The sequence below is a fragment of the Cucurbita pepo genome, chromosome 3 (assembly GCF_057944985.1).
Source record: "Cucurbita pepo subsp. pepo isolate OVF chromosome 3, ASM5794498v1, whole genome shotgun sequence".
In the NCBI taxonomy this organism is placed as follows: Eukaryota; Viridiplantae; Streptophyta; class Magnoliopsida; order Cucurbitales; family Cucurbitaceae; genus Cucurbita; species Cucurbita pepo.
In genome coordinates, this window is record NC_141800.1 from 11,174,838 (window position 1) to 11,202,006 (window position 27,169).

Sequence of the window (27,169 nt, forward strand, 5' to 3'; positions counted from 1 at the left end):
TCATTGACAGGACGCTAGGCTAGTTTTCTTTTTTTGTTAAGTATTATGAAGTCGTAACATACATATAATAATATTTAGTAGTAACTACGATAGATATATTATATCTTTGAAGAACGGCTCGAATTAAGATTTAAAATATGAAATATAATATTGCTTTTATTGGATCCCTTATTTTCAAATTTATGTTTTTAGATTATCTCTTAAACTAACTATCTTTGGAATTGTTTTCTTTAACACAAACTATTTCAGATCTTTTAATTAAAATATTTATAATTTATATATTGTTAAAAAAAAAAAAAAAAAAAAAGAAAAAGAAAAAGAAAAAAAAACATCCTGTTAAATGAGAAATAGAACAATACGGAGTAACAAAGGCATCGCGCCGAGTCTTTTATGTCTTCTCAATTGATCATTTTCCTCCCAACCGATGCCCGTACATATGAAACAAGAGAGACCCAGCAGGGATTGAGCCAATCTCATTCTTCCTTCGCCCTTCCTTAACAATCCTCCACCTTCCTGTTTTCCATAATTTATTCCTGAAATCTTCATCTCTGGTTCCGCCATGGGTGCGAGTCGGAAGCTCCAAGGGGAAATTGACCGAGTTCTTAAGAAGGTACAAGAAGGGGTTGACGTCTTTGACAGCATTTGGAACAAGGTTCGTTTTCACCACCCTTGCCAGCTTTGCGTGTGCATTTGGAGCTTGCCCTTACTTTTTCTCGTCTCTCTCGCTTCTAGGTTTATGATACCGACAATTCCAACCAGAAGGAGAAATTTGAGGCGGACTTGAAGAAGGAAATAAAGAAGCTTCAGAGGTACAGGGACCAAATCAAGACCTGGATTCAGTCCAGTGAGATTAAGGATAAGAAGGTTTCTCTTCTCTGTTGTATCTTTATGTTCTCAACGTTACTCTGATATCTGTCCACTTTCAATGCCAAATTCATTCCTAGGACGGCGATTTTTTTTCCTTTTCTTTTTGCGCTCATCCAATCGGTTCTTAGTAGTTAGTACATACCAAAGTTGATCACTCGCACGACCATTTTATAGTTGAGAATTGAAGTCCGTTTACCTTTTAAAGATCCAGAAGTTGTAGCTCGTAACATCTAAACACAGCTTACCTACGATGGACCAAATGGGGAGATCCATCCTACCTTGGACTCTATACCCCATGTTGAGATCATCTAGCGCGTCTCCTACTAGAAACCTCGAGCTCTCTTGGATATTTGGTCTTCCATATGGCTTTGGTCAAGCTCTTTATTAACAAAAGTAGACTGTAGACCTGGAGGTTGATTGGTTGGTTGATAAAAGGGAGCCTAGAACATTCACCTCATCTGTCCAGCATCCATTGCATCTTATACTGACCCAATATTTGGCCACACTGTATTTTTAATGCATTACCTGAGGAATCAATCTAATACTTTTTGCCCATTCCATGAGGAATTTGAAAAAAAAAAACATAATGGCCTCTCCCACAACTCTTAATGGATATGCTACATATTATCAACTTGAAGGTCGATGATTTGATTCCCCACCCCCGATGGTTGAACTCAAAACAAATTTCCTCCCACAGCCAAACTTTTGTTCAAATCTTGATGTTTAAAATTTTTTCTTCTATTGTTCACAAAATAGTGGTAGAAACTTGAATCCTGATCCTCTTCTAAGACTAAAACTCTCGCTTCCTCTGTGAGGTGTATTTCTTTGACTCCATTAGCCAAGTATTTCTTGAAGAAATTTAAGGTTGCCAAGCGTTTTCTTCTTCCAGATTATAATATTCTCCTTTGCTGATTTAAGCTAATGATCAAACGCAAAGCCTGGCCACTCCTCAACTAATTTGCTTCCACCATTTTTCCAGAGAAAGACATAACCGACTAATGCTGCAGTTAACAGTTCCAAATTTGAGAGGGCTTTGGACCCCCCCTGAAAGAGAGCCAGTCTTCAAGAGTATCTGCTTATGATCTTAAGTACTCCTCACTTTTCTTGAGAGCCTCTAGTTCTGAAATGTAAAGAACCAACCTTCCTAATTCTAAGATTCGTGAAAAGTTATATCTAATTTATCTATCTGTCTTATTCTGATACATCATCTTGCTTAAATATTCTAATTACTACTTAAAATATCTGTTTTGTATTCCCTATCTGGAAAAATTAGAATACACAAGTTGTAGCAATTTATTTGATTGATTTTTGTGAACCAAGAGATATATCCAATAAACTTCGAGAAATCTTATTTTTATTATAATTCTTGTCTATAGAGACTAATTATTTTCTATTTTGAAATTTGTTGACACAGGTCAGTGCCTCTTATGAGCAGGCTTTGTTGGATGCTCGTAAACTTATTGAGCGTGAAATGGAAAGATTTAAGATTTGTGAAAAGGAGACAAAAACTAAAGCCTTCTCGAAAGAAGGTTTGGGTCAACAACCTAAAACTGTATGCTCTTTAACTCTATTCTGTCTCCTCTTTGAGCTTAAATCAATGATAACCTGCTAAACATGCTTATAAAAAATTGCTTCCATCCTTATAAAATATTGCTTCCATGCTATGTGATCAGGTGCTTGTCCCATTATTTTTTAGCAATTATCCTTTTGGAGATCTGGTTTAAAAAAAACCAAAGATTTTTTGAAGATAAGTTTCTTGATTTTGCTTGATCATTGATTAATCAAGATCAAAGCTTCTTGGTGGTCTTCCGTGTCTAAAGGTTTTGTTGGCTATTCTCTTAATGATATCTGTAATATGTTGGGGCTTTAATTTGGTTCATGCCTCAGTCTATAGAGGAGTGGATGGTGGATTCCCTAAATGGATGAGGATTGAAAGATAAGGGTAAGGTGCTATGGAGTGACATTTCGTAGGCAGTTTTGTGGTTTCTTTGGAAGGAGAGAAATGCAAAAATCTTTTCAGAAAATCTCATTCCTAAATGAAGGAAGATTAAAAGATAAGGCTAAGGTGCTACAGAGCTACGTTTCAAAGGTTGTTTTGTGGTTGCTTTGGAAGGAAAGGAATTCAAGAATCTTTTCAGAAAAGTTCACTGTTGATTATTTTTGTAACCTTGTACAGTTCATGGCCTCTAATTGGAGTAGCCAACACAAGCTCTTGTAGAATTACGCCACTTATTTTTTCAACTTAGACTGGAAGGTTTTATTGTAACTTCTCTTTGTTAGGGAAGGGGACACCTTGTCACATTGCCTGTTAGGTTGTAAGAGTTGGTTTTTTGGAATGAAGTGGTTATCATTACGTATTTAAAAAAAAAAAGTTAAAGATGATTGTTCTTAGTCAGGTGATCCCACTGTAAGGTTTCTGTCCTTCCTAACTTGCTATAAAAACTCATGAATACAGTTACGGACAACTCAAAACTGAAACTGATTTCATTTGGCTTCTCTGAACTATTATTGGTTTTTATTTAGGATCAGATTAGTAAACTCTTCCTTGCTTGGTGCTGACTCCCAACTGTCCACCCCACGCCCACCTCCCTTTTCTGGGAAAAGTAATTTTTTGAAGAGCTAAATTTCATGGGGGAATGGATGCAATATGCAGAAATACAACTGCCAATAAAAAAAGCCTATATAAAATGTAGGGTATGCCTATGAGGCCTCCTAAAGTATAACTAAGACACAGTTGCATCTACCAGAATGACGCTATATCTCTATAACAAAGATTTCTTTTTAACTAGTGTTGTAATTATTATATTTTTGGTTAAATTTTTAAGTTTGGTCTGTTAGCTTCCTTGTTTTGGGTTTATGTGTTTCTCCCTTTTCAGCATTTATTAGTTTGCCTTCAAGTGTCATTTTCAGAAATATTGGCAGTTTTCTATGTTATGGGCTATATATTTGTAGTTCTATCTAAAACCTTATTGGTTTTTGACTTCCTTTCCTTGTCAATAATGAAATATGTCCTCTTGTCAATCATTTTAGTCATTTTCAATTTCAATTTTCTTTCAAGTGGCTCTCAAGGAAAATTCTAATTGTTTTGTCAGTTAATGTACAAATAACTTGTAAATACTTGCTTTGCCTACACGTAAAATTTGTTTACTATTTTTATTGTTGGTTATAATGAAGCTTCTCTTTGGTTTTTAAACATAGGATCCAAAGGAGAAGGCTAAATCAGAGACACGGGATTGGTTGAACAATGTGGTATGAAAATCTACTTGTACAGAACCTCCATAGATTCTACTTCTGTATTGGAGAACAATGCATTTGATTCAAGAATCAGCATGTTGTTCTTAGTTGCAGTGTTTGAGCCTCCAGATGTCTGGAAAAAATAATATATATTTTTTTATAAGAAAGCGAAACTTATGTAACTATGGCTTCTTTTTGGTGTTCCATTTTCAAAGATTATCGTAGTCAGGCATGGTGCAAATTTTTGGCAATTGGGAAATGTTTTTGTAGTCCGGTCTCCTCGTTTTGTATTTAAAAAAGAAAAACGAAAGTTTGTTTCTTAAGAAGGTATGGGCAACCGACATATGCTAGAAGAGATGCATGGTAAATTAATTGTGTAGGATAGTTTGTTATGGAGGAGAATGTTTTGTATGGCAAACTTTGAGTTGTGGGTCCCCTGCTAGTTACATGGGTAAATGATGTTTTTGTGGATAGACCAGACTTTTCAAAACTTTAGAACCTTGTATAAACCTTTTCTTTTGTTGTTTATGGTTGGTAGGAAAATGAAAAACTCTGTCCAATTGCTTAACACAGGCACTCAATATTTTTATCCTGGTCAGGTTAGTGAGTTGGAATCTCAGATAGATAACTTTGAAGCTGAGGTCGAGGGTCTGTCTGTGAAGAAGGGGAAACAAAGGCCACCTAGGTTGGTAAGTAGTATTGTACTCTGAATTTTCTAAAATGATGTATTGTTCTTTCTTATAACTTTGGGTTTTCAATTATCTGTCCATGTTGCTGTTACAGGTTCATCTCGAAACATCCATTACCCGGCACAAGGCTCATATAATGAAGCTGGAACTAATCTTGAGACTGCTTGATAACGATGAATTGAGTCCTGAGCAAGTCAATGATGTCAAGGACTTCTTAGAAGATTATGTGGAAAGGAATCAGGTTGTTATATACCTTCCATTTCTTTTTGCTTTCATATTGTGTTGTACAGGTACTTTGTACTCTCTCCTTTTGGTAAGAAGTAAGTAACGTTCATTAAGATAATGCATAAAAAGCGACCCAAACAACGAAGCAAACAAAAATAAAGCCGGAGAGAAATTCCTCTCGTTGATAAGAACTAGAAATAAAGGACCATTTCAAAATTCTAATGATATGAAGCATAGAGGGAGGCAATGGAATGCCCTTCATTGGAAACTTCCTTCTAGACTTCTCAGAATTTATTTATTTATGATAAGAAACAGTGATTTCAGTATCGAAGAGGGAAGATACATAAGAGGAGACAAGAGGTCCCACCAAGCCTAGGGGATGCTTGGAGCTTCCTTCTAGACCTTTCTTAGCTGTTCAAAACACCAGCTCACTGTCATCCAAGTTAAGCCCAACCAAAGCTGTTTTCTTCCTGTTAATATGAGCATCAAAGCTTTTTAAAGCAATCCAAAAAATCAAAGAAATTATCCAGCTCACAATCATACTCTGCTGTTTGCAAACAAAAATGATGATGCAGACTTGGTTGTGGCCTACTTTAACACTGTTAAAAAAAAATCTGCATTTACGTCCCTGAGCCAGGTTTGGTTAAGGATGTCTGCTTCCAATACAAAAAGAAAGGGTGACAATACACCTCTTTTCTGACCTGTTTAGAAGCATAAATTCTCCCCTTCCCCTTCCATTGGCAAACAAAAAACCTAGTATCAGTTAGACTTGTTTATTTACTGGCCTACTAAAAGCTTTTTTTTTTTTTTTTTTTTTTTTTTTTTTTTTTTTTTGCTTTTTGTGGAAGGAAAGAAATTCTAGAGTTTTTTCTGAACGATTTCCTCTCTCTTCTTTTTCTGATTTTGGCTTTTTTCTAATTATTCCTCTGCTACCATCCATTTAGAGTGGCAGGTCTTTTTGTAATCTTCCTTTTGTTTGAGGGATACCTTCTTCCTTCTTTTTTAAGGTTTTTGGCTCTGGCCTTTTGTTTGAATGAAATTTCTCTGCTTCTCACTATAAAAAAAAAAAAAAAAAAAAAAAAAAAAAAGAAAAAAGAAAAAAGAAAAAAGAAAAAAACTGGGCCACATAGACCCAAGCTCCTTCTCCTCCTATGAAAGCTAGAAGAAAGTCTCAAATGACTTATCTTTTCTTCATTAAAAAGTTAGGACCAAAGTGAAGAGTGAAATATTAGTTATTATAAAATGGTTTGTTAAGCTTTGCACTAAGAGATGTAATATATGGATAAACTTATATATACTTAGAAGAGAAACCAATGGCCTGTTTGGTATGCAATCCGGATTATATTTTATGTTTTCAGATCCACTTAGTCAAAAAATTTCAGCTAATATCCATCTGATAGATTTGCTTTTGTTATTGGATTCTGAGATCCAAATAGTGGAAATTTTTAAAACAACATCGTTATATTTTAAGTGTATTCAAATTTTTAAATGCAAAATTACATTGAGAAAAATAAATACTTTGATGAATATGTTTTCATATTATGAACTCTTTTTTTTTTTTTTTTTTTTTTGGTTAAATTTGAATATTATTATATAATATACTATAAATTTTAGATGTTGTAAAATAGTAATGATTCTAAATATATAACATAAAACATGTTCATAAATTAATTGGTAGTAGAGATTCATCCTAATATTTAGTTGGTTGGTAACTACAACCGTTTTTATGGTTTATAAATGTATTATCAAATACATTTTGAATAATGGTTTAAATCAGGATCCGATTGCTAAATTTGCTACTCTACACATCCAAAACATTGAAACATAAAATACAACTCTGTTTTTACAAATTTTTGTTTTCAAATTACTAACCAAATGCACTTTCATTGAGAGAAATGAAAGAATACAAAATAACATTACAAAAATGAGAGCCAAAACAAAAGGATGGATAGATTGTTTTCCTTAACTATGTTATGTCATAATTATAGTGAATATTTAATTTTTTTTTTTCTTAGAAGAAACAAAACTTTTCATTGATTGATGGGATACTAAGTATTAACCGGGAAAGAGATTACAAAAGGGCTCTGCAATTGGTTCTGTGGTTCAATGCAGTGACTGCCATTTTGTGAAGGCTTTGGGATTGGAAACCAATTTTAAAGTTTTTGAGACATGGGGACTATTTTCACTTCTAGTTGTGTTATTTGCGCAATGATTTTTATAATTATAGTCTTCTGCATACTATTGTCAACTAGTTCTATTTTTTTTGGTAAATTGGTGGCTTTTATGGCAATAGATCATTTTGTATTTTTGAAGGTGCCTTCTTTGATCAATATACTTTCTTGTTTCCTCCCTGCAATTGGTGTTAAACATATCAGCATTATGGTTTATTTGGCTTATCAGGAAAAAAAAAAAAAGCTCTACAATTGATCTTCTGTAAATTTATCAATTGGGCTTTATTTTTTCCAATTGAAATCCCTTTTCCATAGTTTGTTGGTCTATTTTTGTATGCCTTTATATATTTTTTCGTCTTTCTCATGGAAGCTCGATTTCTTATAATGTTTTTTTTTTTGTTTTTGTTTTTCTAATTTGGCTTGGACATCCAGGTTTCTAAGTTTATTATGTCAATAACATAAGAATCATAATAGCACCATGGTAGCTACACACATAGGGTGTTAAAATCAATTTTCGTTATCTTGAACTTTGCACTTTGTCTAAAAAAATACCCTTAAACTTTCAAAAGTTTTAATAATACTCTTAAAGTTTCAAAAGTCTCAAAAATACCCTTAAACTTTTATGAAAGTTAAAAAAATACCATTACCGCTAGTTTTGGATGGAAACCGTTAATATTTTGTTTAAAAAATACTCTTGAACTTTCAAAAGGATTTCACAAATACCCTTTACCTTTCAAAAAGTGTTTCGAAAATACCCTTGAATTTTCAAAACTTTCATTAGTACCCCTAAGATTTTTTAATAACTTCAAGAACATTTTAAAATTTTTAAAAAACTTCAAGAACACCTTTAAACTTTAAAAAAAAAAAACTCAAAAATACTTTGAACTTTGAAAAAGTAACATTAAAAAGTTTGGAGATAATCTATGAGGCGTCAATAGACAGTTTTCGTCCATATATTGACGGCAAGAATTTTTATGAACTTTTTAAATAAAGGTAAAGAGTGTTCATGCTACTTTTAAAATTTCTTGTTATTTTGTAAACATAGTACTTATGGTAAGGGTATTTAACTTTTTTTAAAAATTGCGGGGTATTAATGAAACTTTTTAAAGTTCAAGGGTATTTTTGAAATACTATTAAAAGTTGAAGGGTATTTCTGAAACAAAGTACTAACGATTCCCATCCAAAACTAACGGTAAGGGTATTTTTGAGACTTATTTGAAAGTTTACGGGTATTATTGAAACTTTTGAAAGTTTAGGAGTATTTTTTAGACAAACTACAAAGTTTAGGGGTATTTTTATTAATTTAGCCTTTTCTTATAATCAAATGTTGCAAAGTTAGGTTGTTGTCTCATTAGATTACTTGAGGGTTGTCTTAGTTGGCCTTGACATTCACATATATTTAATAGAAAAATGGAAAAAAGAACCATGGTTATAGAGGAGTAAAAATGGTTCGCCATGTAGAAATATCATGTAATAGTTTAGGACTACTAAAAAATAGTTGATTGATATATCTGCAAATACATTTTTATGTCTTTATCTGGACTGATATTGTTCATTTGACTACCAGTACTACTGAAACCGTGTACTTCTATTTCTTCATTTCAATTGAATGTGTTCATATGACTATATTTCAGTTCATTGAAATATCACTCACACTAGCCATTGACTTCTCAAAAACTGTCTGTATAGGAGGATTTTGATGAATTCAGTGATGTGGATGAGCTTTACAGCTCATTGCCACTTGATAAGGTGGAATCCCTTGAAGATCTGGTTGCAATTTGCCCTCCCAGCCTTGTGAAGGTATTGATTTTTCCTCCCTCTGCTAGAGAATAATGTTGATGATTTTTTTTTTTTTTTTTTTTTTTTTTTTTTTTTTTTTTTTGTAATCTCTTGGCCTTGGGTTGATTACCAACCTTTTCTCCCCTTGTTAAAAAAGAGAATATGGAGGACTATTTATGGAAATTTGTTCTTTGAGTGGAGGTGCAAGCCTCTTCTATTAAGAGATGCAAGCTTCTTGTATTGTCCAAAGAAGGCATAAAAAGAAGAATTTGAGCTTAAGACATAAGCCTCAAGAGCCTTTTAAATAGTTGTATCCTTGATAAAAACAAGTTGGAAATTTAATAAATAAATTGATCAATCTTTTGGCAGGGTACACCAGCTCTCAACTTGAAGACTAGTGTGGCAACGTTGGCAACTCAAGTGCCTGTATGTCTTCCTCCATTAATAATATATCCGAGACATTTACTTTTTTATGTAACTTATATTATAAAGGATTTGGATAAATTTGAAAGGTATAGCATGTCTATTAGCCATTAGAGACATAAATTTTTATGATATATACTATTTTTTACTTGATTTCTTCATTTACATTCTGCTTTATTTGATGTATGATCCTTAAATTGATTTTTGGGCATCTGGACAAGTACCATGTTATGGAAATCTATTATTGCCCTTGTAATTTGCGTTCTTGGTGCGGTGTAGACCAAATCAAGCTTCTTTATTAAAAATGTACTGAACTCCAAAGGAACAAAGCAGCCCATATTTGTATCCAATGTTACTGCACAAACTGTAACAACTAAAGGTAAATAAACACAGTAAAATAAAATAACTATTAATTACATCATGGTGGGAGTCCATTGTAAAATGCTCTTTTCCCTGTATGATGGGAAAAGATGAGCATGGTTAACTGTAAAATTCAGTGCGGCATGATTGGATTTGTGGGATTAGTTTTTGTAAAACCCATTGTATTCCTTTTCATTTGTTGTCATGTCAACGAGGTCCAACCTTTTGAGATTGAATTGGCTTCTCACTTCAAATTATGGCTATATATTGCGAGGCTAACAAATGTTCATGGCCAATTTGCTTTAATTTTAGGAGTTGTGTTATTGACAAAGGTCTATTTTTGTCGAAGATTTGGAAAATTTTCATAGATCCTTATCCAAAATTTAGGTGTTCTATTTTCTTCTACAGAGAACATTTTAGGATTTTCATGTGAAATAGCAGAGATAAATCTGCAAGTGTAATCCAAGGCGCTAACTTTTTTACTGTAGCTTAGGATTAAACAAAATACTTGCACGTTTTTTACCCTTGTTTTGTCCTAAATATCACACTGTATAGTTGCTGGAGTACATTGGTAATGGATGATGAATTTTCCAGGTTACTGGTGCTCCTAATCTTCAACAAAATACTGTCATTCCAGATCAGGTTGATGATTCAACTTTGCCAGATGGTAACACAGACACTCTTTTGAAGAACCCACCTCCTAAGAATAGTGTCCTTGGTTCTTCTGCGGCTACATCACCCACCGGGAACCATGCTACCTCAGCATCCTTGAATGGTGCAGGGCATGGGTCTGCCTTGTCCGCTACATCAGCCATTCTTACAGGTTCAAGTGCTGTTCGTGCTGTATTGGAGACTACGGGTGCTTCTAATTCATCTCCTGTAAATATGCCCACTTCTGCAAAGGATGAAGAAATTGCTAGCTTCCCAGGCCGTAAACTATCTCCATCATTTTCAGATTCTGGACTTGTAAGGGGTGGCATGGGAAGAGCTGTCATTACTAATCAGCCACCCTCCACTTCCTCCCATACTTCTGGTATTGTGGTTCCTAGCACTATAATTCTTGGTAGCGTTCCTTCTACATCTGAAGTGACAATGAGAAACATTATGGGAGCTGAAGAACGGGCTGGTAACAGTGGCATGGTTCAGTCCATGGTTTCCCCTTTAAGTAATAGAATCGTTTTGCCTACAGCAGCTAAAGTTAGTGATGGAACAACTACAGTTGATCCTAGCAATGTTAGTGATGCAGCGGCTATAGGTGGTCGGGTTTTCTCTCCATCTGTGGTTCCTAGCATGCAGTGGAGGCCAGGAAGTTCTTTTCAAAATCCGAATGAAGGAGTATGATGCTTACTAGTTTATTCAAAATTTCAGTTCATTTTTTTAATTGGAATACTTATAAATGTTTGTGGGGTTGATAATGAATTAATCTGTTGAGGATGAAGTATTTCTTAGTTATATGCTTTAGTAAAAAGTTTATAAAGATAATTTTAGCGGCCAACACAAGTCTATTTCAGTGGTTAAGGTATCTACTTCTTTTAAGGTCAGAAGTTCAATTCCTCACCCCATATTTGTTTTACTAAAAATGAAAAAGGAAAGGGAAAGGAAAGAAAAGATAATTTGAGTTTGTTTCTGTTTCTTTCTCAAAAAAGCTGTCATTGTTTCAAGTTTGTTCTGAACCTTGTTTGTTTACTTAATAAAATATTCATATAAATCTTTAGTGATAAATGGTTCAATTCTAGATGACTTTGATGTAATCATATGATTACTGGCTTATTCCCAAGACAATCTATAAAATTACTTTTTGTCCTTGTGTAGTTAACTATTTCATCTTCAGGGGCAGTTTCGTGGAAGAGCTGAAATAGCACCAGATCAGAGGGAGAAGTTCTTGCAGCGCCTCCAACAAGTTCAGCAACAGGGCCATAGTACACTTCTTGGCATGACTCTTGGTGGAGGAAATCACAAGCAATTTTCTTCACAACAGCAAAGTTCACTTCTTCAGCAGGTTTTCTCATTCAAAATGCAAAGCTCTCTTTCTTTAGTACACGTTCGGCAATTATTTTATTGAAAAACAGTGGCCTTTTTGCTGCTTCTTCATGCATGCCTTTGTTTTTCGAATGGTAGGGGAAAGATAAGAAATGTTCCCGTAATAAAACCCCTTTGGTGAATAATAAATGAGTAATTGGGAGAGTTTCCCCCTTAATTCATTGGCTTTTGGGAGAATGCTTTATCCTCCTATTTTCCATATTCTTTCTACTTCTCTTTACTTTCTCACTTTCCATCCTCCCTCCCTCTACTTTATCTCTCCCCCTTCGTCTTTCCGCATTCTCTCTCTATACTCTCTCCCCCTTGTATGTGATGGATATTTAACTGAGTCAGGCTGATACTGTGGTGGTTGAGGACAAAATTGATGTTCTCTAATGTTTAGTGATTTCTTCTAATTGCATTCTGATATAGTTGTGTAAGTTTTGCTTGTAAAATGTTCATTTATAAATGCCTAAAAGATAACGCCTTCATGTGAGGCAATAACCTGATGAATCATCAAAAGTGGTACATTTTCTGTGGTATGAAGAAAGTATGTGGAGCATCAAAAGTGTCCGCTTAAAGAACTGGTATGAAAAGAGAGAAGTTAAAAAGACAACAAATTAACATTTAGGAGGTTGACGTTAGTGAATTCAATAAGCTGACTTGGCCACTATTTTTTATTTTATTTTATTTTTTTAAAGAACAAAAACTTTCATGGAGAAAAAAAAAAAAAAAAATGAAAGAATCCACGGGCATACATTAAGCAATCTTTCAAAAGGAAGCCCCACTTAAGTAATGAGCTCTAATTGTGCAAAATAGTACCTATGGGATAATTACAAAAGACCTTTGAAACTGAAGCCCAAAGAGAAACGTGAAATCTAACATGAGACAAAACAAGCTAACTTGCTAACTTGAGCATAACTCAAATAGATAAGACATTATATACCAACCAAGGGGTCAAAGATTCGGATCCTAATCTCCATCTTGCTTGTTGTTGAACTAAATTGAAGAAGCTTACCATTGCGTTGCACCATAATACAACGGAAACCTTTTCTTGATTGTTCTTTAGAACCTTTCATAGCTGTACAGGTTTATCGTGAATATTTATGCTTGCTGATCGCCATGTTCAGTCTGAACATAATTTGGCATTCTTAAATAGTCTCAATGATTTGTTTTACTGTATTTTCAGTTCAACTCCCAAAATTCATCTGTTACTTCTCAAGCTGGTCTGGGAATAGGAGTTCAAGCACCTGGAGTAAATGCTGTTACCTCTGGCTCATTACAGCAGCAGCCAACTTCCTTCCAGCAGTCTAATCAGCAAGCATTAATGACAACTGGGGCAAAAGATTCTGGTATGACCTGGCTTCTTGTCGTCATATTCCAATGTGTTAAGGCTCCTCCACCCCTGTGGGTTGCCCTTCATATTCAATTTTGCATGGGTGAAGGGGCACAATTGAAATTATGAAGCCCCCATGTAATTACCTTGGGATAGGACATCACGTATAAATGTGTTTATATTTGACCGTCCTACGAAGATTAAAGACAAGTAGGGCAAAAGAGTTTGGTACTATCTTGCTTCGTGTCCTCATATTCCTTTCGCCTCCTTCCCGTGGGTGCCCTTCATATTCAATTTTTGCATGGGTGAAGGGGGCACAATTGAAATTATGATGCCTAATGTAATTACTTTGGGATAGGACATCACACATAAATGCATGTTTTCATTTGACCCTCCTACCGAGATTAATATCTCAGATTTAGGCTCCCTGCCTCTGTCTCCACCTCTTTTGTTATGAGTTAGTACTTTATTAGAACATCTAGTACTCTATTCTTAGGATTGTCTGAAGTGCGAGGCGCAATAGTTTACTAGAGCTTAAGTAAGCAATGAAAAGAAAAGTACGTTTTTTTTTCCTCCAAGGTGCATGACAGAAAAACATTGAAGTTTTTTATGTATTAAAAAAATGTAGTATAGTGAATAATAAAATAATAATTATTTAAGAGATGAAAGCTTTTTTGTGAGAAATTGGGGAGAAATTTGAGATCTTTTGAGAGTTCTTTAGATACTTTATTAAAAAAAATAAGATGAGTGCTTCAGGCATCCTAAAATGTACACACTTGCATTGAGTGGCTTAGTGAGGATGTGAGTTGCTTAACCTCGCTATTTTAGCTTACACTTGCATTGGGAGTATCCCTTTCAATAATCATATATTAGTTTCCTGTAATGGTAAGCCGAGATGTACAATTTGTGCTTTGAGAAGTTTGAGACAGGTGAGCCACTTTCATCCTTACTTTTCCTTTTAGTTAGGGATGTCTTTAGTAGAATTGTTTTGAAAGGTGTGGATGGTAACATTCTCAAGGGGTTTCTAGTAGGGAGGGATAGTTAGACTCTATCTCATCTCCTGTTTGCGGATTACATGATATTTTTTTGCTCAAGGAAGTGTCTTTTGTTAATCTCAACCGTATCTTATTGTTTTCTTTGTCTATTTTGAATCAAAGATTAACAGTGCTAAAAGTCATGTGTTAGTAGGCATTAATTGAGACCATTCTAAATTGGATAGGTGGACTTCTGTAGTGGGCTGTGAGATAGGTTATTTTCCCTCTTCGTTCTTGGGTTTCCCTCTTGGTAACGACCCTAAAAGTGTCCTATCATCAGACCCAGTGATGGAGAAGTTGCAAAAATAGTTTGCTTCGAAAATGTGTTTTTTTCTAAGCGGTAGACTCACCCTTATTGTGCGGAATCCCAATTTACTTCCTCTCTTTGTTCAAAGTCATGATTTAATGAGTAAGAATTTAGAGAGGACAATGAGGGACTTTTTGAGTGTTTCCCTAAAAGTTGTGTTCAACACACGCTTCAGCCATGCCATGCCTTCCGAAGTGCGCTAGGCATCTAGGACTAGAACACTAACAGTAATATAACCTGCTTCAGCCATGCCATGCATTATGTTTTCTTAAAATTGAACCTCTTTTTATGATTTCTTATGTTAGTTTTCAATCGATGTTAGAATGTTATTTCTGCCAACTGGAATGTGTTGTAAGCTCATTGCCTCTTTTTAGGACTCCATGTCCTTTCTTTTGTATTCTTTATTATGTTGAATATAAACTCAAACCAAAATGTCGTCTTAAATTCTTCTGTTTGTTGCCATTTGGAACCTCAAATTTCCCTTGGTTCAAATTCTCTAATGGTCTCTTTTGGAAAAATTAACTCCGTAGAAATCAAATATTAAGAATTCAGATTGCCACTCTGACGGCACTTGTACAATAATATTTATCGAGTCTATAGAACATATTTTACAAAGGCGTGTTTTTGTAAGAAAAGCATGGGCTTATTCTTCAACATGTTTAGGTTGACTTGTGGTTTCCTCGTCAAGTTACAGGGTTTTCGTCATCAAACTCGATCAGGTTCTAAGTTTAGGATAGTTTCTTTTGAAAAGAAACAAGCATTTTATGGAGGATAATTTGAGAAATTTAGTAAAGTGGTGGATCCAGTTAAATTTATAACCTCTCGGCGATGTGCATTGCCACATGTTTTTGAAGTTAGCCTTCCTTTACAATTCAGAAATGATATATCGATTACTGAAATGCTTGTGTTCTCATAGAACTTAATAAACAAGACTGACGATAAGTTCTTGTGTAATGCAGATGTTGCCCATTCAAAAGTTGAGGAGGAGCAGCAGCAGCAACAGCAGCAACAAAGTTTACCCGAGGATACTACTGATTCTGCTTCTGCTTCTGCTTCTGTCCTTGGAAAGAATCTGATGAACGATGATGACTTAAAAGGATCATATGCGGTAGATACTCCAGTACGTGTTATTTCTCATCTATCATAATGATCAATACTTCAGTGCATTAATCTTTCCTTGTCAAACAGGTTGTTAAATATTATTACAATACATAAACAATATGAGCCTGTATCTTAAAGAGACTGCATCCAATCCTAACGTTTGCTTAGAGCTTCTATGTAAATGAAAATAGTTGAACAAATTTGTTTGATATTCAATTTACCTGCACCCAGTATACGTAATGCTCTCCCTCCCCCCAGCTCTCCCAAACCCATCCCTTCCATCAGAATATCACCCCAACCATGCCATCTATCCTCGTACCTCTAGACCATAAGCGTTCACCATGGCTCTTCCCCAACCATCCCAATCAGTGCTCAATACGAAGTCTTTCTCTATTTTACTCGATTGTAGTCCATTCTTATAGTTTGCTTACATTAAAATACATTGTGTAACTGTGTCACCTCTTTATCGATTGTCACTCAGTTTGAGATTCAGCTCAAAGACTTGTGATTTATACCTAATTCTGAATACCTCAGGTGACACTATCCCTTAATTGATGTGCAGTAGTGTAACACATCACAGCTTCATCTCCTGCATTATAGAATTCATGAGCCATGTTATAACCATTAAGTTTTCAGCATCCTAACAGACAAAAGAAGGATCATCTTGAGTGAGAATTTTTTTTGTCTCCAGTAAGATAGTCAATCTTTCTGTTCATGAATATACATCCACACATTTTGGGACCAACGCAAAAAGTTATCTTCATTAAGCCGAATGGTAGTAACTTGGACAGTAGGACTATTAGGATGCATATGATTTATCCGAAACTTTGGCAATAGATGACTTATTTTCTGATATTATTGCTGAAGAATAGCTTGGGTTGAGGTTAATTGTCTTATTTCAGAGAATCCAACAACTAAAAGAGGACGTAAGCAATCAGATATCCACAAAACTGATTGAGAATCAAAGCACAAACCAAATTAGAAACGTAGAATACCCACAATCGAGAAATACCTCTAAAATTGAGAACCAAATTGATGGTGACACACTCTGCGTATGGTGAAGGAGTAATGACGGTGAGGAGCTAACGGACTGTATGGATTGAGGATGATGTGAACAGATGAGGGGCAAATTGTAGGGAGTACAACCCACTGGATATGACGTGCCTTGTGTAGTTGGGGTCTGATGATGAACTAAACTAGGGAAGTCAATGTAGAGCAAATCAGGCAACATCGAGTATTGAAGGGAGTTTGCAATTGGAGTCTTGTGGGCAACGGTGACTAGGGACAGCAGCTAGGGTCTAGGGTTAGAGTTGTAGTTTTAGGGTTTTATTCATTGTTAAATCATCGGTAAACCCAAAAGCTTTAGTTGATGAGTTACAGTAAATTTAATTATATTTACTTTAACACCCCCTCATTTGTGAGCTTGAAAATTTGTGGAGACTCAACAAGTGGAATTCATTGTTGATTAGAGAGGAAATTACACTAAGTGGAATTCATTTGTGGAGACTCAACAAGGCGAGGAAAGATTTGCTGACACCTTCTGACCAAGACGCATGACTAACTGAAAGTGGCATAAAAAGGTTTCTAAAACATGATAACTTGATCACAATGAACGGAAGTATAATCTCGAGGTCCTATTTTACTGATGATGCACCTATTAGGATTCAAGTTGGTAAGCATGTGGGCTTTCACTCTTTCAGAACAAATGTTCTCTTCGTTTTCATCTGATAGAAACCAAATGCTTGAAACTGGAGTTGTACTGAAAAGTTGAGGAAATTGGATGGAACCTTCCAGCCCGGAAAACTATAAAATTGCCAATTGTCTCCACCTCTCACATTCTGTATGTATCTACCACACCGCACTAACACACTCTAATAACTCAATACGACTATCATTTTCTCGATTATATCTTTGATATCATTGTAAGTCACATCTAAGTTACCAACTGCTTTTCAGAATATGGAGTTGGAGGTCTAATGCAGTATCACCCAGGACATTATTTTTGTTGCCTTTACTTGGAATGTAAAATGATTTATGTGTTTATTCTATTTCTTCTACTAAATCCAATTAGAAAACGGTTATTTTCATATATTAAAATAACCTTTATGAGAGCTTTGTTCTCTAATTTTTTTCGATTTAGTCATTTGTTCTATAAAAAAACTGTATCACTTGATAATCTAAACAACAACCTGAATTTCTACCATCTGTATGTTGTAGGCTGGTGTACCTGCTTCATTGACCGAGACTGCTTCAGTGTCAAGAGAAGATGACCTTTCTCCTGGTCAACCTTTGCAGCCTGGCCAACCTTCTGGAAGTCTTGGTGTCATTGGCCGAAGAAGTGTTTCTGACTTGGGTGCCATTGGTGATAGCCTTGGTGGATCCTCGATGGCTACTGGAGGAATGCATGATCAATTCTACAATTTGCAAATGCTTGAAGCTGCATACTATAAGCTACCTCAGCCGAAAGACTCAGAGCGTCCAAGGAGTTATACTCCAGTTCAGATACATATCTCTTTATTTTATTTACTATATTACATAGATTTTATTTTACTCTAAACTTATTTCATCTGCAGAGACACCCTGCAATTACTCCTCCGAGCTATCCTCAAGTACAGGCACCTATTATAAACAATCCTGCTTTTTGGGATCGATTAGGTCTCGAGACCTATGGCACTGACACATTGTTCTTTGCATTTTACTATCAACCGGTATTACTCTCTATATCTTGTCACGCATTGCTATTTTTGTGACAATGAGTTTAATCACGTGCTGGACCGCAGAACACCTATCAACAATATTTGGCTGCTAGAGAATTAAAGAAACAATCTTGGAGATATCACAGAAAATACCAGACATGGTTCCAAAGACATGAAGAGCCAAAAGTTGCTACAGATGAATATGAGCAGGGAACTTATGTGTACTTCGATTTTCATGTTAATAATGATGACCTACAACATGGATGGTATGTTTACTTGTTAATCTCGGCAATTTTTCTATTAGTTACCTCATTTCTTACTGACTTGTGTACATGTAAGGTGGAATCTTGTGTTTCATGACATCTAGTTCTACTTTTATGGAGATGTTATTGACTGATATGATGCTATAAAAATATGATTGAGACTTGGAACGTTAAGAAGCTCGTGCGTCCACTTTCCTTTTTTGCTAATAATGAAAGGAGTCCGAGTTCCTAATGCAAATAAGTTTTAGTAAATACATTACTGTTTTGGGGAAAAGGTCAAGTGACTGCAGAGAGAGAGTTTTATTTGGAGTTTTAGGGCTTGCAAAACTGGGTTTGGATGATCTGAAGTAATACTTTATACATCCACACAGTTCTGCCGACCCCCCCTTCCCCAATATATATATATATATATATATATATATATATATATATATATATATGTATGTATGTATATATATATATGTATGTATGTATATGTATATATGTATGTATATATATCTATATATGTATGTATATATATCTATATATATATATGTATGTATATATATATATATATATATATATATATATATATATATATGTATATGTATGTATATATGTATATATATTTATTTATTTATATACACTTGTGTGGAACCATATTTGAATTATTTTTTGTACTGTAGGTGCCAAAGGATTAAAACCGAGTTCACTTTTGAGTATAACTACCTCGAAGATGAACTCAATATATAGAGGATGTAGACTTTGATCAAGTGATCCTATGCTTTCCCAGGTTTCAACTTTTTCCGCATCTTTTTGAAGTGCCAACTCTTATCTTGTTTTACAGAAACTAGAAAGAGAGCTATATCCGTAGCTTGACTACTTCTTGTATTAATTATAGTGGGTAAGGGGTGAAAAGAATGGAAGTCAACACATTTTAGTCTTTGGTGAAGTCTCCTTTCTTCTTTAGATGTTTGAATTATTTTCACTTTTAATGAGATTTTCAAATAATGGTTATGTGGGGTTTAGATATTGCAGTTTGAATTAGTATATCGGTCTGTTCGATCATCTTAATTTGCCTTTTGCATTTGCAGGTTCATCATCAGGCAAAGTTGCAGTCAGTTAAAGGTTGATTTAGCCTTTTTGTTTCCGTTTCTCTTTTAAATTGTAAATGAGACATGGATATCAGTTATAAAGATATTATATTAACACATGCCTTACCTTGTATTACGCCTTTTTCTGGTGTTCATCAGATCAGATCAGATCAGACCTTTACGAAGCTATTTTATTCTATAATTGGGAGCGAGAAATTAGGTTTGTTTAGCTACAATCCCAGGAGAAAATGAATTACATCTCAATCTTAGCTTTTTTGGTCTTGACAACTTATGTGAGTCGTATTTAATGAATTTGTTTCTCAAGGTCCATGCTTGCTTCGAGTTTTAAGAAGCATGGGCTTAGCACGTGAATACATACATGGGCCTAACCCTTTGTCAGACACCTCAACTTTTGGTGCATGGATGAATTGATGGGAAAGTATGGAGCAAAGTTTATGTGCTTTCTGATACGATTTATTATAATTATAACTATGCATGGTCCTATAAGTTATAATTACTGTTTTTTAGATCAATTGACTCAAACCGTGTTGTTTTTATCCGTCTGGCTATGCTCAAATTGACATTCGTACACGTTATTTGATTTGTATTCGAGGTTTTCCTTTTTAATGTTCAAATGAAAGTGGGGCTTAATATTTGTTCGTTTCATACGTTGTGGCTATGGGTGGCCTACCTTAGAATTGACTTTACTTATATTCCTTTTTTCTGCTTTAGGACATATTCATGGCTTTTATATTATTTGTCTAAAGTTTTGCTTGTTCCAAAAGGAAGCGCTGACATAATTTTTGTTCACTTCTTAATTTATGATTTTGATTTGATTAAGGCATATTAAGATTAAGCTTAACCAAACAAAAATTAAAAGAAAAAAAGAATGATGTGTTTATTAAGAGATTGCGTGTTTGAACGCGAGATGTTTATGGTTCACATGCTTTATGATTTAAAAATACTTTTATTTTGTTATATTTATTATTTAATAAAAGAGTGGTGATCTGATTAGGCGGAAATGCATTTTTAAAAATATTTTTTAATGTTAAATAATGGATAAAAATTTCAATATTAAATTGTGTTGATCTGACTTGAGATTGAGAAGCAGTGGCCACATTCAGGAGGCATCCTCCGGTGCTAACAAATCTTGTCCCTTTTTATTATTATTATTATTATTATTTATTTATTTATTTATTTATTTATTTATTTATTTATTAACTGTTCTTGAAATTCCCCCAAGTGTCGACACAGAAATCAGTAAGAGAATAAGGTAAATATTAATCCATTGATAGATGGGATTTGCTAATTCGATTTGTTTTTCCATTTCTTTCTAAATTTGAGCATTAATGGATTTTTAGTATTTATAAATATGTCATAATAGTTTGTTTTTCATCCAAAATGCTTTTAAACTGGTTTCAAATAAAAGTTTGAGAAATAGAAAACGTTACCCATAGCAAAAGGACAAGTGCCGAAAACTAACAAATGTCACTTATTTAGCCGGCATCGTCGTTCGTATATGCAGTCCTTACTTTAACTTGAGAAAAAATGATAGACATAGGATGATCTCACCGTTGGAGTTGGAAAACGCAATCACATAAAAATGGTTATGTGTTATATGATATTTATGCTTCAGTCAATTCATCCAATCCATCCCATAAGACTTCGAATAGTAAATCCATTTATAGTGTTGGTATAAACTTATGTCACTAACTTTTCTTAGATAGTAGTTATGGTGTCTCATCAAAAAAGACTCTATAACAATCCAAAATAATAAAATGGGGTCAAAAAAATTTTAAATCTGGTTGTGTAAGCTAAACATTGCGAAAGAAGTTGATCAAAGATTTTTTTTTTAATTAATTTACCAATTTGACTCTAACGTAATTACCCCACCTCTCTAAGTAGAAGAATGATCCTTAATTAAGAATACGTGAAAAACAAAATTGTTTTCAAAAGAAAATATAAACAAACCTTGAAAAATAAATTTTAGGGATCCAATTTCATAATACAATATGATTGTAAACCTCGTCCAAAACATTGTTTTATACTAATTTGTTTATGCTTACTTTTCATTTTCAAACTAACTTCTAGTTTTTAACATTTAGCCCAAAACGAAACTCTCAATAATTATTAGTCTCTAAGAGTTTGTTAACTAGGTTAAAACGTTGCTAGGTTCACGAGTAATCTAGTTGCATTCTGGTCTTAGTGTATGTCGTCAAAATTCTAACTTTAATCTGCTACAAATCTCATGAAGTTTGTGCTAGCCCTAATAGTCTCACAATACGAATGTGACATAAGAGGGAACAACCCTCGTGCTTGCCACCTTTATGTGGTCTCTTATCCTATGCTGACAAGAACATGGTTAGAGAATAGATGGAGCCTATAATCACATCCATATAGCATAAATATTGCATTATTAGGTGCATATGCACCATACTAAGTATAAAAGTACAAATTTGGGTCTCAACGCTAATGTTAGGTCTCTTACTAAGGATTAACTATTATCCTCTAACAGTACCACACTCATACAATCATATAACATTACATGAGATATAGTAATATGCAATCATATTTCTATTAATCTAATGACTCAGTCTATTCATAAACAATCAGTAAGTCATAATAAACTAAACTTAACACTGTAATACAATTAATCAGCATTAACACTGTAATACAATTAATCAGCATCTCAACTGATGTACGAATATCTACAATCATATCACATACACGTAATAGAGTAATACATAATCATATCCTATTGAATGAACTTATCAATATAATACTACTAATCAACATCTCAATTGATAGGAGCATTTCTTAAACATATTATATCTTAAAGCTTTAACAACTTAGTTCGTGTGAAAATTCTACTTAGCTACTCACAACCTATTTCATTAAAATATCTTAAATATTTGATGCACTCTACATACCTTAGTATAATGATCTCGATTATAACTATCATATACTATACGTATATTCAATAAAAAATACTTGTAAATATACTCAAATAAGCGAATATTAAAATGGATGGAGCTAAATAGCTACTTACTCTAGTTGACATGGAAAGGCCCACGTGCACGCCACAGACACGTTCACACATGTTCTTCCTCCCTACATTTGTTGTTCAAGTTTTTTTTTTTTTTTTTTTGGTACGGGTTCAATCTTGTTTTTCCTTTCTGATCCCTTCGTCAAATTAGTTCATTCACTAAAGTTCAACAACTTTTAACTACGAATGCAATAAGACGATAATCATGAAAAATGATGAAAACCGAGTGTTACCCATACTGAAAATTTTCCTTCTCGGGTGTATATATATTTTTAATTTTTATTTTTTTCATTTCTTTCTTAAATTATTTTTCGTTTTCTTTTTCAAAACTTCAAAAGTGATTATATTAATTATAAATATGTTTTTATGTTTGTAAGAGACTTTTTAGTTAAACATTTTAATTATTTTATGATCCATCCTCCCAAATAATTCTTCAAAACTTTTTTAGAAACTGTTTCGTATTTATTAATTTTTTAAACACATAAACTGTTATATTAAACTCATTTAAATTATTCAAAAATTTAAGGTGTAAAAAAAAAACATTTTTTTTAAAAAAAGTAATTCAGAAACACTATTAAGTCATTTTAAAAAAAATATTTTTTAATATGAAACAAACTCAAATCCCCTTCCCCTTTCTTTCATTTCTTTCGTTTCACATGTTTGTATAACTTGACAAGTCGACTAACTTGTACTACCTAATCGAAACCATAAATATTTAGCAATGTTAGAATATTTCATTTTTTTTTTGGATTAAGTAGAATTGAATTTTGAAAAAATTGAAAATTTGGTGCAATATGCTAATTGACATTTTTTATTGGGTCAATCCTATCAAAATTAGGAATATTTACCGTTGTACCATATGGGTGACTTGTAAATACTTGATATATGAATTTGTATTAAATTTTAGTTTGTTGATAAGTAGAAATTTTTTAACCCAATCGAGAACTCTAATTATTTGAATCACCAATCGAATCAATTTAAAATTTAGAGTTGATTCAAAAACAATTTCCAATCCAACTCTCCGTAGTGTATTGAATCTCCCTTGGTTACGTGTGGTTTTAGATTGAAATGAAATCCAAATATATTAATATAAAAAACTTTATATATAATATATTGTATAGTTTAATGGTGTGATTGCGTCGGCAACCGACCACCACACAGTGGCAAGTGTGAAATGACGATTGTACCCTCGATGGTTTAATGTGGAACTCCCGATGTTCTTCCTCACCCTTTTTGAGTAGAGAACAAGAAAGCTGGGGAACTCTTTGCCCTTTCCCCTTTCCCCTTTCCCCTTTCCCCTTTCCCCTTTCCCCTTTCCCCTTTCCCTTCATTCTATTTCCCTTTTGCAGATTACACTTTTTAGTCATAAATTTATAATAAAAAGTTCAAACAAAGTAGAATTATTTTTTCATTTTTAATTTTCCTTCCATTTCCTTGATTGGGGGGGGATAGCGGATATGAAATCCCACCTCTAATTGGTGCACCCACTGTTCTTCCTGATTACCAGAGACCCGAAGCCCTTTCCCTTTCAGTTTGTATTTCAATCCTTTCTCCACTAACATTTGTAGCTGTTCTTCTTGTTCTTGTTCCCATTTCTACCACTGCTTCCATCCGCCATTCAATTATAACCGTTGAGGGCCCCCTTTTGTCTTGATCTATCTCTCTCATAACCCCCATTTCTCCGTTTTTCCTTTCCCACTCTCCACTTTCTCTGGTGCCGCTTCTGGTGTTTATCATTTTCTTTCTTATTTCATCCCCTTCTTCTCTGCTTATTTGATTTCTTCCTTTTTTTTTAGGCTGTTCTTCTTCTTGTTCTTCTTCCTTTTCCCCTGTTTCACTCTCAATCTCCTCTGTTCTCTGCTTTTCCTGATTTGGGTTTGCTTTTATTCCTATTTCCACTGTACACCCACAGGAATTTCAATCTCGTCCTTTTTCTTCTCCCTCTACTTACCTTTATTCCTACTCTTACTTCTTCATCGCTTTATTGGATTCTTTTGTCTTCTCTCTCTCCCTCTCTATCACCATCTCTGTTCTCGTGGGGGCAAATATTGCCGGATCTTCGGGGGGAAGACGGAAGGTTCTTCAGTCTTTTTTCTTTTTTTCCCGATCTTTTTCTATAATCAATCTGTTCAGATCACTTTCATTTGCTAATTCCATCTGGGTATCATTGCTTTTTGTTATTTGATTCTTTTCCCCCCCTTTTGTTGGCTGTGAGCGAGGTGGGAAAATGGGAAGATTATGGATTCTGAAATGGGTTTTGTTGGTTGGGGTTTTGGGTTGCTGTGTTGAAGGTCTTGGAGTGAATTGGGGAACTATGGCGAATCATAAATTACCCCCTAAGACCATTGTGCAGATGTTTAAGGATAATGGGATTCAGAAAGTGAAGCTGTTTGATGCAGACCAATCCTCCATGGGCGCTCTGGCTGGCACTGGTATTGAGGTCATGGTTGCCATTCCTAATGATCAACTTGTCGCCATGGGAGACTACAATCGAGCTAAGCAATGGGTGCAGAGAAATGTCTCCCGTTACACCTTTGATGGAGGAGTTACCATCAAGTAATTCATTTCAAACCACACAAAATTGTTTAAGCTAAGCCTGTGTTTTGTTCTTACTATGATGTTCTTGTACAGATATGTTGCTGTTGGCAATGAGCCATTTCTATCATCTTATAATGGATCATTCTTGAATGTTACCTTTCCAGCCCTTCAAAACATTCAAAATGCACTCAATGAAGCTGGTTATGGGGAGACCATCAAGGCAACAGTACCCTTAAATGCTGATGTTTACAACTCCCCCGTGAATACCCCGTATCCGTCTGCTGGTCGGTTTTGGAGCGATATCAATGGACTCATGACTCAAATCGTCCAGTTTCTAAGCAAGAACAATGCACCATTTACTGTCAACATATACCCTTTTCTTAGTCTTTATGGCAACGACAACTTCCCATTCGACTATGCTTTCTTTGATGGTGCAAGCAATCCTGTTGTTGACATGAACACTGGCATTCAATATACCAATGTTTTCGATGCGAACTTCGACACGTTAGTGTCGTCTCTGAAAGCTGTAGGACTTGGGGACATGCCAATTCTAGTTGGCGAGGTTGGATGGCCAACTGATGGGGATAAGAATGCCAATGCTGGCAATGCTTATAGATTCTACAATGGCCTTCTACCAAGGCTTGCAGCCAACAAAGGCACCCCATTGAGGCCTGGATTCATTGAAGTGTACTTGTTTAGCTTTCTTGATGAGAATGGGAAGAGCATTGCTCCAGGGAACTTCGAGCGGCATTGGGGCATTTTCGGGTACGACGGTCAGCCGAAGTTCGGCATGGATCTTTCAGGTCAGGGCCAGAACAAGCTGCTTGTGGGAGCACAAGACGTGCAGTATCTTCCTCAAAAGTGGTGTATGTTCAATCCAAATGCTAAGGATTTAAGCAAACTAGCTGATAACATAGACTATGCGTGCACTTTTTCTGATTGCACTTCGCTTGGGTATGGATCTTCTTGCAATAATTTGGATGCTAATGGGAATGCGTCGTATGCGTTTAATATGTACTTTCAGGTGCAGAATCAAGATGAATTGGCGTGTAATTTTCAAGGTTTAGCTACAATAACCTCGCAGAATCTTTCACAAGGTACTTGTAAGTTCATCATCCAGCTAGCTTCGTCTTCCCCCTCCTTTGATGCTTCATTTGTTAGCTTAGTATCTATGGCCTTGTTATTCACAGCAATGTTGCTATGATTTGGTTGTGTAGATACTTTATGATGATGATGATGATGTTCCATATTATTGCTCTTATACTTCATTTTTTCTAATGTTCATTAGTTTATGAGTGATTCTATTCAATCGCTGTTTTGATTCTCATCCTAGTTGGAATTCTTGTTGAATCTTTCATCTCTTCTGCATTTTGTCTTGGTGGAATAGTGCATATGAAAAGAGGCATTAATGGATCATGGATGTTAGAATCTGTCGAGAATGAAGAACGTAATTGTAACCGTTCAAGTCCACTGCTAGTAGATGTTATCTTATTTGGGCTTTCTTTTTCGAGTTTCTCCCTCAAGATTTTTAAAACGTGTATGCTAGGGAGAGGTTTCCACACCCTTACAAAGAAAGAATACTTTGTTCTCCTCCTCAACCTATGTGGGATCTCACAATCCACCCTCCTTTAGAGCCGAGCGTATTCGCTGACACTATTCTCCTCTCCAATTAATGTGGGATCTTGTAATTGTTCTAATTCGAGTAGTATTGAGGGCATTATATTAGAAATTGGACACAAGGATGGTTCATATGTGCACCAAGAAAGTGAGAGTAGTAGGAGGAGGGGTGTTGGGTGGGGTCTTCTATATACTCTGTTACCAATCTTCCTTGTTGTGTGGAGTCCTCTGTGGCTGACAATGGCTGCATACTCCTCCCACTCCCTGCACTCTCTCATGCTTTGTATCTCCAAATGAGTATATTTTTTAGGGCTACCCGCTTCCGTTATGCTATTCGGATGGTCAAATGATGTGATTTGAACATGCTAAATCAAGAATGTAGTCATTCTCG

At 34.8% G+C, this 27,169-nt stretch overlaps 2 protein-coding genes across 5 annotated transcripts; both read left to right on the forward strand.

Annotated features, from left to right (window-relative positions):
- The first annotated feature begins 364 nt into the window (after positions 1-364).
- On the forward strand, positions 365-19,865 carry LOC111790094 (uncharacterized). Of its 3 annotated transcripts, XM_087122030.1 has the most exons (17): positions 367-652; positions 733-864; positions 2,282-2,419; positions 4,066-4,116; positions 4,701-4,790; positions 4,885-5,031; positions 8,876-8,986; positions 9,335-9,391; positions 10,343-11,083; positions 11,580-11,747; positions 12,957-13,119; positions 15,404-15,564; positions 17,763-18,041; positions 18,119-18,253; positions 18,326-18,507; positions 19,170-19,276; positions 19,578-19,865. In XM_087122030.1, exons 1-16 carry the CDS (start codon positions 560-562, stop codon positions 19,234-19,236), a joined length of 2,715 nt encoding a protein of 904 aa, XP_086978156.1. In that variant the 5' UTR covers positions 367-559; the 3' UTR covers positions 19,237-19,276; positions 19,578-19,865. The 3 variants fall into 3 exon arrangements, with proteins under 3 accessions (XP_086978157.1, XP_086978155.1, XP_086978156.1); XM_087122031.1 differs by lacking the exon at positions 19,170-19,276 and having other exon boundaries at positions 365-652; positions 15,404-15,552; XM_087122029.1 differs by lacking the exon at positions 19,170-19,276 and having other exon boundaries at positions 366-652.
- A 4,106-nt stretch (positions 19,866-23,971) lies between these two features.
- On the forward strand, positions 23,972-26,470 carry LOC111790095 (glucan endo-1,3-beta-glucosidase 8). Of its 2 annotated transcripts, XM_023670900.2 has the most exons (3): positions 23,972-25,179; positions 25,255-26,115; positions 26,192-26,470. In XM_023670900.2, the coding sequence occupies exons 1-3, from the start codon at positions 24,851-24,853 to the stop codon at positions 26,226-26,228; spliced, it is 1,227 nt and encodes a 408-aa protein (XP_023526668.2). In that variant the 5' UTR covers positions 23,972-24,850; the 3' UTR covers positions 26,229-26,470. The 2 variants fall into 2 exon arrangements, with proteins under 2 accessions (XP_023526668.2, XP_023526667.2); XM_023670899.2 differs by having other exon boundaries at positions 23,973-25,179; positions 25,255-26,470.
- The last annotated feature ends 699 nt before the right edge of the window (positions 26,471-27,169 follow it).

Coding starts and splice junctions, on each gene's coding strand:
- LOC111790094 (XM_087122029.1), top strand. CDS start 560: ATGGGTGCGAGTCGGAAGCTCCAAGGGGAAATTGACCGAGTTCTTAAG. Junction 653..732: donor TTGACAGCATTTGGAACAAG/GTTCGTTTTCAC, acceptor TCTCGCTTCTAG/GTTTATGATACCGACAATTC. Junction 9,392..10,342: donor CGTTGGCAACTCAAGTGCCT/GTATGTCTTCCT, acceptor TGAATTTTCCAG/GTTACTGGTGCTCCTAATCT.
- LOC111790095 (XM_023670899.2), top strand. CDS start 24,851: ATGGGAAGATTATGGATTCTGAAATGGGTTTTGTTGGTTGGGGTTTTG. Junction 25,180..25,254: donor GATGGAGGAGTTACCATCAA/GTAATTCATTTC, acceptor GTTCTTGTACAG/ATATGTTGCTGTTGGCAATG.